Source organism: Notechis scutatus, chromosome 3, assembly GCF_049901735.1.
Source record: "Notechis scutatus isolate UNSWTSFEM ecotype Mainland chromosome 3, rNotScu1.2, whole genome shotgun sequence".
NCBI lineage: Eukaryota > Metazoa > Chordata > Lepidosauria > Squamata > Elapidae > Notechis > Notechis scutatus.
Window position 1 is genome coordinate 105,164,813 of NC_142011.1, and position 13,877 is coordinate 105,178,689.

Below are 13,877 nucleotides of genomic sequence, written 5' to 3' on the forward strand. Positions count from 1 at the left end.
CTAAATTTTAACAGGAGACTCTGGAAAATCCATTTCATCCAAAGAGTATGTGGAATCAATCAGTCACCATGGTGCTATAGCAGCTTACTGGGGAAGAATTATTACCACTGGCATATAATTCAGTTTATCAAACTGTAATGATGGATTTTTACTTGTAAGGATTTTTACTTGTTCTGCCCTGTTGGATCCATCTGTGGATTCCCTTTCTTGATTTTGCTAGAGCCAGGCTGGGATGAAAAAGAGCCCTGTCCATGACTCAGGCTAGCCTGGATCTTGTCATGATCACCTACCATTCATTAGCATGGGAGATAATTCCCTCATGTATGACTTCGTAGGTGTTCTTTGTGCTCAAAAGTAACTACTAGTCACATGCGAAGCAAAAGCAATCAGTTAAAAAAATTAAAATACTTTTAAACCCATGAAGTGATGGCTCAGGGGTCTGAAACTATAAGGTCGTCAATGAAAAATAATTGTAGCCTCTTAATTTTGATATCATTCAAAACAAGATATATAAAACTTTTCTTTTTGGCAGAATGGGAATGACGGCGTTCTGGCTCATGCATGCATGCTTTTTTTCCCCTTAAAAAGCCTCATTTCACCTCATTTTTCAAGGCCATCTTTTCAAGACAAGGCTGGTGGGATGCAGTGCTGATACCCCTCACTGTCAGCACTTTGTTACAAGAGGCTTTGAGTGAGGCAAAGAGGTCATGCCAAAGATGATACTGCCTCTTGCATGCTATAAGGTACTGCAAAACGTATATTATATAATACAAACAGAGCACAATAAAAGTGGCCGGAAAATATTCTTAACCCAATCTGCAGTTTCTGGAGATGTATATCTAAACATATCAGAACAAGGCAAAATTAGATCTTGATGATTTTTTAAATAAGTAATAAAAATGAGAAACAATTTTAGAATCTTCATTTAACTCCTGTCCCTATAGCATATTAATACAACCAGAAGAATTGCAATTGTAATTTTGTATTTCAGGGATAGGCAGTGCTCATACTGCAGCCAAAACTCCTATAACAACAGTCAGGAGCCAAAGAATTTCTTGCAGCCACACTCGTCTTCAGCGCTTGGGTTTGGGTGATTTCTTGGGTCGAGGAGTGGATGGTTTAGCTTTATCAGAAGCTTTCTTATGAGAAGTTTCTGCAATAGAAGATAATTGGAAGTATTTAATAATCCTTATAACAGGGATAAAAAAGAATTGGATTGTCCATTGTTATCCCTCTGTGCAGAATTCTTAAGGAGCTGTAAAAGTGCATAAGGGCGGCATACCCACGGCCCTAAAAAAATAAATAAATAAATAAATAAAATAAATCAATTGAAAAACTCCCTTAACTCCCTTAACAACCACCTTGCTTAACAACAAATTCTGGTTCCAACTGAGGTCACAAGGACTACCAATAATCAGTGTAAGAGCCAATGGCTGTGAGCTTTTGATCAGATATTGAATATCGATATACTCAAAGATTATTTTGTCTTAGTGAGAAAAACAGTGCATGATTTGCCTGGAGCTTTTTATGAGGTGCATCTTTATTCCTTTCCAGCACATCTTTATTCCTTTCTCCATATATTAGGTAACAATTACAAGTTACCTCTGACAGTACTTTACAACCAAACGAAATGGGCTGAAGATATTCTAAAATGGAGCACATGGTTTAGGAGGGAGAGGTCAAAGCTTCTTGTGGAATGAAGATACCTCTTTGTTTTTTGCTGAATAATGTGGTGGTTATTGGGATAAAACATGAACGATGAACAGAAAACACCCTCCTCCTTAGGAGTAAGCTTTATCCTCAGAATAGAAGTACTTCCAGTCTTACTGCCTGAAAGCTTAAGGCTGTGAGGGGAGGAGGAAAAAAAAGCACAAGCCTAGGAGAAAGCAAAAGCAGAAGTAGGAAGAAATGTAGCTGCTGGTTTTTTTTTCCTACTTAAGCCTGTGGAATTATTCCAGCCCTTCAAAGAGGCCTTATTTGATGGAGAACATAGAGACACTAGATTGACTTATCACTCTAGTCTAACCCATAATGTTTTCTCATAACATTGTGTGACACAGTTATTTTAATTGTAAGGCACAACACGGAGATCTAAAACTTGTGTGATTCTAATCATTATTCAATAAACCATAGTTAAAACAAACTACGTAATACATCCAAAAAGGTAGAGTCAAATAAAACATTTTCCAGATATTCTGGTGTTGTGACTCCGGGATTTGAATCTGGTCCGTTAGCAGATGTGAGCTCGAGTGAAGAGGATCTAGCAGTGAGATTTGAGCCTGCATTGTTGAGTGATTTTGAGGGTAGCCAGGATGAGGAAGTGGACTTAGCTATGAGAGACGAACCTAATTTATTGGAGGTGTTGGAGTCCTCTCCCTCCCCCGAATCTCCCTCTCTGATTACGCAGCAGCCGGTAGCAGATAATCAGGAAAACGTGCGAGAGGTTTCAAGTGAGGAGGACTTTGAGGGATCCTGGCTTGACGTGAGAAATAGACGGAGATTGAGATGTCAATCTCAATTGGGAAAGAGGCATCAAGCCAGTGATTAATTAATGAGACTAACACGCCCCCTTAGGGGATAAAAGGAAACGGATTGGCTTGAGAAATTTGCCAGAAGCAAAATGTCTTGTTAGAGCGAAAGTACTGTGAAGATTATCTGAGGCATTGTGATTTATAGGCACTTCAGGATTGCCAGACAGATTTCAGAATTACTGCTGAGGACTGGAAAAACCTCAGCAGTTATCTTTGTTGGGGTTTGTTTTTGGTTGCTTATATTTTTGGAACTTTAGAATTTTGATTGCTCACCTGTGGATACAGGTGAGACATAACATTCTGGTATTAGCTTTTAGAACTATTTCAGGCAATCTGTTTTAATTCAATCCCAGTTCTTACAATATATACATCATAAAGGTATATACACCTGAAATTATCACAATAACTCATTATGCCGTCTTCAAACTAGTGCCCTACAGATGTATTTGACCACAAACCTCAGAATTTCTTGAAGGCCTAAAAGAGGAATATAGAAAATGGTCTGTATTTCTACTAGAAATTTAAAATTCCATCTCTTAGGTTTTAATCGTACCTTTTCTGGATTTTTCTGCTTTTTTGTCAGAATCTTTAAGCTCCGGTTCCTCATCTTCCAAATCCTGGAGTTTTTTCAGAGCTTCCTCCAATTCCTCATGGAGGGCTTCTGACTTTTCCTCTGCTTCCTGGGCTCGTTTCTCAGCATCTCTAAAAAAACAGAAGCCAAGATAGCATGGAGTTAAGATACCAAATATAAAGACCAACTTGGCAAAATTAATGGCTACCCAATCAGAATGGGAGGCACCAAGGTCGGTCCAAGACATTTTTTTTTTTGTCTGAAGAATGGCCAAACAAGACATGCACATACCCTTAAGCATGGATTTGCTGTGTGGATAAGAATAATGGAAGTCTCCTTCTCACAAAGATGAGTGTGGATAAAATGGTATAACCTCCCTCCTTACTTTATTTTAAAGTTTTCTCCCTCTCCAGCTCATTTCAGGTAGCAAAGTAGGCTGAGGAAAAATGGCTTAAAGAAATGAACTGAATAGAATTTTCCTACCTTCTCCTGCATAGCCCTCTTTATATCTGATAGAGGCAAAGATGGATTTAAGATGTACGTGATAGTTATGCATTGCTAATCTGATTTATAGAAACCCTATAAGAACTTTTTGCGTGTAAATCTAATGGAAACAAACACTTATTTCAATGAGTTGTGCTGTAGAATATTCAAGAGAGATTGAGAGGATTTTCAGACGTCTTTTTGGTCAGCCAGGGACTGGACCCTTTCTACCACAGATTGCATAAAGTAATGCAAAAGCCATTTTGATTTATGAACATTCTTCCTCTATCATTTTCCTTAGTGAAGAAAAAAATTACCTTGGAAATGTACAAGACTCACTATCAGATCAGGAATCTCTATTTCTTCTGTAGCCTACTGGGATGATTGTGTTCCAGGGCGGATCCCCACAATGCCCCTGCTCCCCAGCTTTAAAGTTAATTGTTAACCATTCCTTTTCTGTGTGAATCTAATGCAGATGCAATATCTACAATCAATCTTTTCTATCTCCCTCTAGAGCCCGGGTGTCAAACTCGATCATGTCACATGACGTATCATGACGTATCCTGATGTTTTTTGCCTTTGCGGAGCCTGGGTGGGCATGTGTTGTGCGTGACATGTCTGGCCCATGGGCTGCCAGTTTGACAGGCCTGCTCTAGAGTATTAGCATCTAGCTTATAGCTAGCTCTTCCATAGTTCTGGTGTTTCTACATACATTGTTTGGAATTAATCTTTCTTTATCCTCCTTCCTTCCATTCGTTTTGTGTCATCACAATGATAAACCTTTGGAAAGACTTCAAGAGGACATTTTCTGAAATGTTTCCTCAACTCCTGGAATTCCATGTTAATACATAGGGAAGGCACTATGTTGAAAAATATGTTGGAAAATTTCCACTATGTTGGAGAACCAGTTTATTATAGTGATTAGGGCTAGAAGTTGGGAAACTTGTGAATTCTTGTCCTATCTTATGTACAAAGTCAGCTGTGTGACCTTCAGCCAGTCCCTTTTTCTCAGCCCTAGGAAGCAGGCAAAACACTTCCTAACAACTTTGCCAAGAAAACTGCAGAAGTTTGTCCAGACTAACTTGAAGCGGCCCACAATGTTCAAAAAGGCTGCCCTAAAAACATAGCAGAGATTTCAGATTCTTACCATCCCAAATTTATGTAAAAATCAGTAATTCAAAAATTCACAACTGTTAAGTCTATAGATCTCAGAGCTGGATGTCAGCCACCAGCAGGTTTAAGTCTGTGAGAAAAGGAAGTTCTAAGAGGAATGGGAGTGTGTCAACAGAATAGAAAACATAGAAGGAATGTGTTATAATAGACACATAGAGAAAGGCAGCCTTGAACTGTCTGGTTCTCAGCTTTATTTAACATGTCTGTGGCAATTATATATCTCCCTTGATCACCTCCTTTGTACTCACATGAGCCGTTCCTCCAGGATTTCTAGTGAAGCTAGTATCTGAAATTCCTTTTTAGAGAATTCAGTGGTTGGCTGGCTGGCATACAATTCTCTCTAGAATTAAGAGAACAAGTACCTTATGCAAAGAGACTCAAGCAAAAGAAAGTGACATACTGCCTTGGCAAAAAGATTAGATGGAGCGATAGGACCACTGAAATAAAAGAGCAAATAGTTAACCTTAGCAAGGTTAACTATTTTCTGCACACCTCTGATCAATAAAATTGGTACCCTGAGGCAGAAAAGTTCTAAAGAAGCTGGTCTCATTAATGCTCTTTCTCCATGTCATTTCTCATATAGAAATCCAATCAAAAAGATTAGAAGTTGCACAAGAGTGCCATCATGGTCTTGTATAGTTTCCATTACTTTCAGTGAGGGTTGTGCAGAAAATCTTCCAATTGGGTAGTGCCCCACATGTTAGCTCCAGCTGCTCATTTCACATTTTAACAACCTTTAAAAGAATTGAATTGGCTCACCTTGGCTAGAAGCAGAGCCACTTGCACAGTGGAGATTCATAAATACATACCCCTGAAACTGAAATTTTTTCGGCAGTCAATGTTTTGCAATACACATTAGCATCGTGGGCAATGTATCTCATCTGATAATCAATCTCAGGGCTTTCGTCTACAATTTCACTGTAAGTACTAGGTACAGATGGCATTGCCTGCTCGGAAAAAAGAAAAAGCAGGCAGTGTAATATTTGTCTCTTTGTTGGAAAGCCAAACTCTTCAACAGAAGGTCAGATTTTGGATACAAAAACCATCGTAATATTAGGAAGTTATCAGGATAATTTTAGGAGAATCACAGGTACTGGAACCTGGGGAAAGATTTATGCTCCTAAAGAAGAAGCCTAAGATTTGGGGTTTATGTTTTCAGTCTTATTCGGGTTACCAATTTGCCTTTGAAAACAATTATCCACCCATGAAAAGAAAGCTCCATACTAGCCCATTACTTACTACCGGTATTTTATTTATTTATTTATTTTATTTATTTATTTGGTTTGTCAATTGCTTACAAGATAATAGGTATAAGTAAAAACATAGTTATGAATACATGGATACATATAAGAAAAAGAAAAGAAACAATAGGACAGGGACAGTAGGCACGTTGGTGCGCTTATGCACGCACCTTATACACCTTATACAGACCTCTTAGGAAAGGGGTGTAGACAGTCTAAGGTTAAAGGGGTGTAGACAGTCTAAGGTTAAAGTTTTGGGGGTTTGGGGAAGAAACCACAGAGTCAGGTAGAGTATTCCAGACATTGACCATTCTGTTGCTGAAGTCGTATTTCCTGCAATCAAGTTTGGTGCGGTTAACCTTGAGTTTGTATCTATTGTTTACTCTTGTATTGTTATGGTTGAAGCTGAAGTATTCATTGACAGGTAGGACATTGCAATGTATGATTTTATATACTATACTTAGATCGGACCGAAGGCGGCATAGTTCTAGGTTTTCTAGGTCTAGAATTTCAAGTCTGGTGGCATAAGGTATTCTGCAACGAGTAGAGGAGTGGAGAACTCTTCTTGTGAAATATTTCTGGACTTTCTCAACTGTGTTAATATCAGATACATAATGTGGGTTCCAGACTGATGAGCTGTATTAGAGTATTGGTCTAGCAAATGTTTTATAGACCAATACTCAAATACAGCTCATCAGTCTGGAACCCACATTATGTATTCCTCTCTGAGCATGTTATGCCATTTAAAATCATATCAAGATGACAATGCAGTAGAGTGGTGATTTTTTTTCTTCCCTAAAGCAGGAACTCTGTCCATATATTCAATGAAAGGACTTTCTTTCTTTCTTTTTTTGGGGGGATACTCATAATAAAGCTACAACTTATTGCATAATATACAGCCCTGCTTATTAAAGACTACTCCAAACCATATTAAAAATACCTCTTTCCCTCTCCTAGGCTTTTCAAAAACTTTTGTAAGTTTTTTCGAAGAAACAACAAACAATAGTTTTGGGTTGCCAATATGTCCAAATTAGCATTTAGATCAGCCACAGAGAAATCACTGAGCTAGGCAAAGTATTAACATGGTGATATTAATGACAATGTAACTGCATCTTCAAATTTGATTGTATTTAAAGGAAACTGATCATACAGGAAATACTTATGCGAGAAGTCATCATGTTGACATACAATCAGCCATGTTCATATGTCAGCAGCAGCAATATGAAGTTTCAGAATTGCTGTTACTGTCGACTACTTTAACATCTCTGAATGGAACATGAGCTTCCCAAACTTCTCAGAGCGATGAATTCTTATGCATCTACTTTGAAAAGCAGACAATTTTTTAATGGATTTTAGATATATTTTATAGCAGATACTGCCTTAGGTGAAGCTATCTGGCAGGCTTTACTTCTTTATTTAATTATATTCCAATCTGGCTCATAAAAAGAACTTTGCTTTTAAAAAAAATTGTGCTAATTTTCCATGGAAATAGTCACCTGTATTTCCAATATGGACTTCTTTTCTGGGCTTTGCTCAGAACCGGCTTTCTCCAGTTTCTTGCCTTCATCGGGGATTTCTTCTGCTTGAGTGGAAGTAGTGCTCTCCATGGTATGCTCTGGGTGAGGGGGAAGTTTTCGTTTTTGTTGAAAAACCTTGAAGTAGCAGAGAAAGGCTGGTAACCACAAAATCCATTCTGAGGTTTTGTTCTCATTGCTACTTTTCTACATTTAGGTCTCTCAGGTTCTTGAAGGACATAATTTGGTTAATGTAAAATTTTTCAGAAACAATGTTCCTGGTCAGCACCTCCTACAGACTTGTCCCTGGGTAGTTTTACTAGATGCAGAGCTGTATTTATTCTGCTATTCCCTGATAATGGTACTCAATTATAGATACTCTGAGGAGGAGTGTGTGTAGATGCACAGAACACAGAAAGAGTATGTTGTAAGATAGATGGCTGTATTGATGGCCCTCAATTTAGAAAGTGTTCTCACCCTTGTGCCTAAAAACATGGTCACCCCATCTTAAAGAAAGATAGCAGTATTGCAATTAAAGAGTAAATTGCAAATTTAATATTTTTCTCTCATTTGCACCTTTCCCTACCTCTGATCCAAAGTAATACATAAGCTCCTTTTTGTCAATTAACTTGGTGGGAGATATCTTTATTCCAGATAAAAGAAGGTTGCACGTCTCAATCCAATCCAGGCACTCGGTCTGAAAAAAGGAAAGAAAGAAAGAAAATCTTCTGATGATTTTCCAGACAGTTCAAACAAAAGCCATTGGTGCTCTCTAATTCTCTTTTTGTGATACCAAGGATGCCCCCCAGGAAATCCTGAGAAGTTGTCAATTATAGAAATTAATGGTTGAAAATGGTGTCCAGTTTGATTTGTCCACCTTATCTGCTTAGTGTGTATAATTTGGATGAAGCACCTGACTGGATGATCCACTCTTTATTGGGGGCCTATTAATTTGAGGCTTCTAGAAATTCTAGAATAAATAAGAAATAATAGTAGTCTGTGCAATTGCAGAGACATTACAATTGAAAATGCAGCTGGACACTGGATCCAAACAGTCAAAATTGCTTCTGAATTAAGGAGACAACCCATGTATATTCTGGAGTGCTGTTTTTTGTGAGTAGATAGCAGAACTGATATTTTTTGTGGTTGCTTGTATCAACTGTGTGTTGTTAATAAAACCTTTTATGGACTCATAGATTGGCCAAACCTAATATTTTAATTACTTCGTAGTTTATTTTTTTTCTTATTGTTTGTTAAGGATTAAAAAGATTGATTTAATCAAAAACAGATTAAAAGTGGAAAAACCTTCAGAACTGCAAGTTTGGTATTCACTGAGTGAATTTTTCTTCAATCAATTTAAAAAGAAAGTTATGTGGTTGAAGTTTTATAAGAATTTTCTCTTTTTTTTCAATATACTCCTAAAGGGAGATTATAGTGCTGATTTCAGAAAGATTTTAAATGAAAGGATTCAAATGAGTTTAAATTAAAGAAAGACTTTGAAATTAATTAAAATGATCCTTCCTTGTGGGAAAAAAATCTTTTGTTTACATTCTGGCTGGGAAAAAAACACTTTATGGCATTGCATGGCTTTAAGAAGGAAATATTTGATTTTGAGGTCCAACAGATTTTTCAGTTATTTAAGACTACAACAGGATTTAAGACTATTGAAGCGGAATAAGTTCCATTGAATAAAAGTGAAATGGACTTTAAGGCAGGAAGAGATGGAAACACTGAATTTAAAAATAGAATTGGAAGGTGATTTCAATTTTAAAAAACATTTATACAAAGAATAAATCAAAAGAGCAAACTAGATTATGTTCTTTTTCTGTGTTTTTCCTTTTTCTCTTTTTGCTTTGTTTTCTTTTTATCTGCACTTCTTAATTTTACATTTTTAAATATGTTAAAAATAAAAAATTTATATTTATCTTTTTATTTTAATATATTTCTATATTGGGTTGCATTAGTTCTACTTGTTTGATATAATTCTCTATCAAACTATTGAAAAATTATTTCTAAAGAGTGAATTGAGTATTCTTAAGGCTTCTAATATGAACTAATGATCTCTTCTAAAATGGGGAAGGACAAATATAAGAGAAACAATATAGAACTCTAGGATTAAAAAATTCATGGAGATCAAGGATAGGGATCTTGCCATCCTTCATCAGTACCATAAAGCAGAGTAAAACCATACCTTCTGCTAAACAAGAGACACTATTTCTAGAAACGTTTGACTTTTAGAAAGTAGACCACCCACTTCATCTTAAAGCATTAATGACAACAGAGTGGGTGGGAGGAGTCCTTTCAGGCACAGGATATGGACCGGGAAACAGTAACTATGGGGCAACAATAACTCATTAACCAATTGGGGAAAGCTGTCAAGCAAACAAGAATAAAACTAGGACATCCCCAAAACATGGGGTTGGAAGCAGCCGAGGTCAAGGACCATCACCAAGGCACCAACCAATTAACTTTGTTTGTGAGTGGTGCTGCCAGAAAAAATGTTGACAAAAAAAAAAAAATCTAAATAGTGAGATGAGGTTGGTCACAGAAAATATGCCATTGCCTCAATGCTACAAGTTAGGCTTTCAGAGTATATGGCCATAAGGTTCATCACTTTCCATTTTCATCTCTCCCTTCCATAAGTATATATCTATACTTATGAAGCTGCCACTTACACAGTAACAATATTTCAGAATGAAAGCTTGTAGCAGATTTAAAATAACTCATATTGACAAAAAAAAAAAAAAAAAAGAAAGAACTGCCTCATTCATCGAAAAATTCCTATTCTGTAATTAACTCAAAACCACAACTTTAGCAAGGATTTGGACAGAGTCAAGAAACACAGGATAGTACTTTTCTTTTCTTTTTTTACCTTGATCTTCTCTAACTGTTGCAATTCGTATTCTGCATTAGGGTCAGAAGTAGCCAATTTCTTACGTGTTGTAACTGCAACCATTTCTTTGCAGCAACTAGGAATGGATAACATTACCTAATTTATAACCATGTTTTAAGTCACCATAAAAATACCACACTAATTAAGGGAGAATCTAATGTGTCTAGATCCAGGGATCAGGATATTGAGCTAAATTAGGGCCCTGAAAGTTCTGCAGAAGAAAAATGATTTCCTTCTTGTATAATGCAAAAAATTGAATTCAAATAGGATTTATTTTAGCTAGATTGGGTCTCAACTAATAAGGTAGGAAAGGATGGTGCAATAAATGAGAGCCAGAAATGGTCACAATGTCTATCAGCTATCGGAAACTGTGACTGTGCATTTGTCATCTCTTAAAATTGTCCTTAGAAGCAAAATTTCCCATCAACTTTCAGCACAAAATGAAACAATTTTGTTTCACTTCTAATTCAGTATGCCTAACACATGAGTTAATGCTAAAAGTACCATACAGGTTAAAAATCCCAACTAGAGACCCTGAAATTGGATCATTGAAAATGTAATTTAAAAAATTACAAAAAGACTGCTGGCTCCTGACCCATACAAAATACAGTGTAGCTGCACTCATCCCCCAGCAGATTTGAGAGGTGGGAACTATTTTTGCCAAAGGTAGCATAAAGTAGTCACTTTATGTCTATCACAGCCTTCATATTGCTATTCCTTTATGGACATTGATGCTATAAAATCTGAGGAGAATTTATAGTACCTGACTAGATAAGAGGAAAACTGGCTCATCTGAGCAGCCAGACCCATTACTTCTCTTTCAAGATTCAAAGTATGCAGCATCTTGCGTTCTGCTTGCATTGATATTTCGGTGTCACTCAAAGGGATAGTATCAGGACAGGTGTGCTCTGGCACCATGTGCATAAGCAGGTTGACCATCCATTTGCTCAGAACATTGTGGAAATCAGTCAGCTGCAAAAGTATAAATTGACGAGGATTCAAGTTACACAAAAATTCAGTGAGACTGACACCTGGCTGGCATGCTCATTTACATGCGAGTAATCCCCACAGATTTACTTCTTATAAATGAACACTGGGGGTGATGGAGGCTAATGATCATATAAGCAAGGCAAAATATAGACACAGTTAACTCACACATCCTTTTTGGTCTGGCACAAAGGTATCCTGTTAACTTTTGACCCTAATTCGGACCTTTATAAAGGCAGCCTCTGCCTGTCTTCCCACGTTCCATTTCAAAAGCTTTTACTACTGCTGCCCGCACAAGCTGTGCTTAAGCATTCGATCCATCACAAAGCGCTTTGAAGCAATTCTTGGGGAAGGGAAAGATGTGCCCTGCTGCTATAAGCCACCCGATGAAGACATGCCCACCCAACGCATGCTCCTTGGTCACTGAGTTTCAATGCCAGTCTCCTTGGAGAGCCAATCATCTCATACCACCACGATAGGCAAGAAACATAGGAAGAGAAGGAGAGGAAACAAAAGTCAATAGCCTCAGTGCCAAAAATATATTCTCTCCCCACCTCCATTAGGGTGGCAGGAGGAGACAAAGGGAGGAAATAAGTCTTTGTGGAAGTAAGTCTTTTTTTCTGCTTCCGATATGGAAGGTACTCTTTGCCATTTCCTCCACATGCAATTTGTGCCCCAGGAAACCAGATTTGTACTCCTGCAGGAAAGGGGTAAAAAAAAAACCTCTGCTTCTCCTCTTTCTCTCCCCACTTTGACTCAGTCAGACTCATGTCAAGAGAAGCACTGGGGTGTGTGTGTGTGTGAGGGAGATGACTTCCTTCCCCCTGGTTTCTCTTGTCATGAGTGTTAGGAAAAACAGTTTGAAAGGGGAGACAGTGGATGATGACTCCTTGGGTGCCGGTTCTCTGATCCCAGGGCCTCTTCTCCGGCCACTAACTGGCATCAAGACTTTCCTCCCAAGACTTTCAGTGCAGAGGGAGCCTCTGTCCTCTCCCAATCTAGAATAGGAATCTTAAATATGGTCAGCCGCACTTCTCGGGCCAGCATATTTTTGTGCTGGGTCCCACATTGAAGAACAGCACTTTAGTTCTGCAGTGCAGAAGAGCAACCCTTGGTCTAAATTCTTGTAAAGTTCTTGTCATTTTGGGCATTGTAAAACACAGACAAAAAACAGGGACTTCTTGGCTTAAGGCCATAGATTTCACTTTTCCAGAGTACGGGCCTATTTTATCTTTAACCTACAACAAAATCCACTTTTAAATTCTGATGGTATATGGTTTTTTACTTTCTTTCCATGGAATGATCGTTCATGTTTTTTTTTTCACCCTCTCATTTTCCCCTTCACAAAAATAAATATTTTTAGCATCTCAGTGGTCCACCACTTTGACATTTTGGTTAGTCTGCAATAGTAAATTGTAGATCCATGGGCATAACAGAAAGAAAAACGAATAAAATGTACCAGGGAAAATTGATTTTCTGTGATGATAGCCTGACTTTCAGTGCTTGTATTTAAGACAGCTGTGACTACCTAAATTATTTGGCCACTGTCAGATTCTTGATATTCTTTGCTTCTCAACTCCCTGAACTTACAATTGATAATAAACCTTGAGATGTTGAGTTTTGGATTGGACTTTGGTTGAGATTTTTTAAATTGATTCTGTAATATCTGTTTTATGTTGGTTTGGACACTGGATTGTCTTATAAGAACCCTGCTGTCTGTCTTACAGTTTTTATTTAAAAACAAAAACAAATGAACACTGTTCTTTCAGGAAAAATAGTCTATATGAAGCAATCCTGAATTCTAGTCTAAACACATCAGAGTATGAGAAATGTTTATTCATGACTCTCATATCACATGTCTGACTATCTACTCTTTCTATCATTGACTCTTTAATGCCCGAGCAATTATTTTTCAGTGAGTATTGAAAATAACTCACGACACTTTAGCGGTGTTTTTCTCTCAATATAAAGAAACAGCAGAACTGCCAGTTTTCAAAAGAGACTGCTTATTGCCTTTTAAACTCAATTAGGTTTGTAATCCTAAGAATAGAAAATTCTTAACATTTAACCTGATAAACAACATGCATACCTCCCGAGAAAGCTGAGTATTTTCTCTTTCAGAACTAGTAGTAGTTGTCAGGAGCCAATGTTGAATCTTCTTGAACACATCCTCAGATATCACCCTTAATGGAAGCAAGTGATATACCAAATTAAGACCTCAGGTCTGTTCTCACTTTTAGTCCAAAGATTCCTACCTTCAAAAATCATATTCAAGATGGGCTAAATACCTCCCCCCCTAATTCTGTGCCAAGCAGAAAATACCACCCACACTGTAAACTGAAGTTATAATCTTTAAGGAACAAGTACATATAATATCCAATTTTGAGAGCAGAAGAATGGAAAAGGAGAGAGCCTGACAATAATCTTTTTCTTGGTATCTTTGCCAGTTTATCTGAATTACTTCTTTACCAACTGCTGACTTCA

At 37.5% G+C, this 13,877-nt stretch overlaps 1 protein-coding gene across 4 annotated transcripts in view; it reads right to left on the reverse strand.

Annotated features, from left to right (window-relative positions):
* Window positions 1–972: 972 nt before the first annotated feature.
* Window positions 973–13,877, reverse strand: part of AXDND1 (axonemal dynein light chain domain containing 1) — a 36,216-nt gene continuing 23,311 nt past the window's right edge. For 2 of the 4 annotated variants that reach the window (XM_087960883.1, XM_087960882.1), the window contains exons 18-26: window positions 13,483–13,576; window positions 11,170–11,378; window positions 10,386–10,482; window positions 8,100–8,210; window positions 7,496–7,651; window positions 5,568–5,708; window positions 5,007–5,098; window positions 3,085–3,233; window positions 973–1,290 (exon numbers count right to left, since the gene is read on the reverse strand). In XM_087960883.1, the coding sequence (XP_087817009.1) occupies window positions 1,190–1,290; window positions 3,085–3,233; window positions 5,007–5,098; window positions 5,568–5,708; window positions 7,496–7,651; window positions 8,100–8,210; window positions 10,386–10,482; window positions 11,170–11,378; window positions 13,483–13,576 (1,150 nt within the window). In that variant the 3' untranslated portion in view covers window positions 973–1,189. The remainder of the gene's footprint in view (window positions 1,291–3,084; window positions 3,234–5,006; window positions 5,099–5,567; window positions 5,709–7,495; window positions 7,652–8,099; window positions 8,211–10,385; window positions 10,483–11,169; window positions 11,379–13,482; window positions 13,577–13,877) is intronic. The other 2 variants (XM_087960884.1, XM_087960885.1) reach the window with 2 other exon arrangements.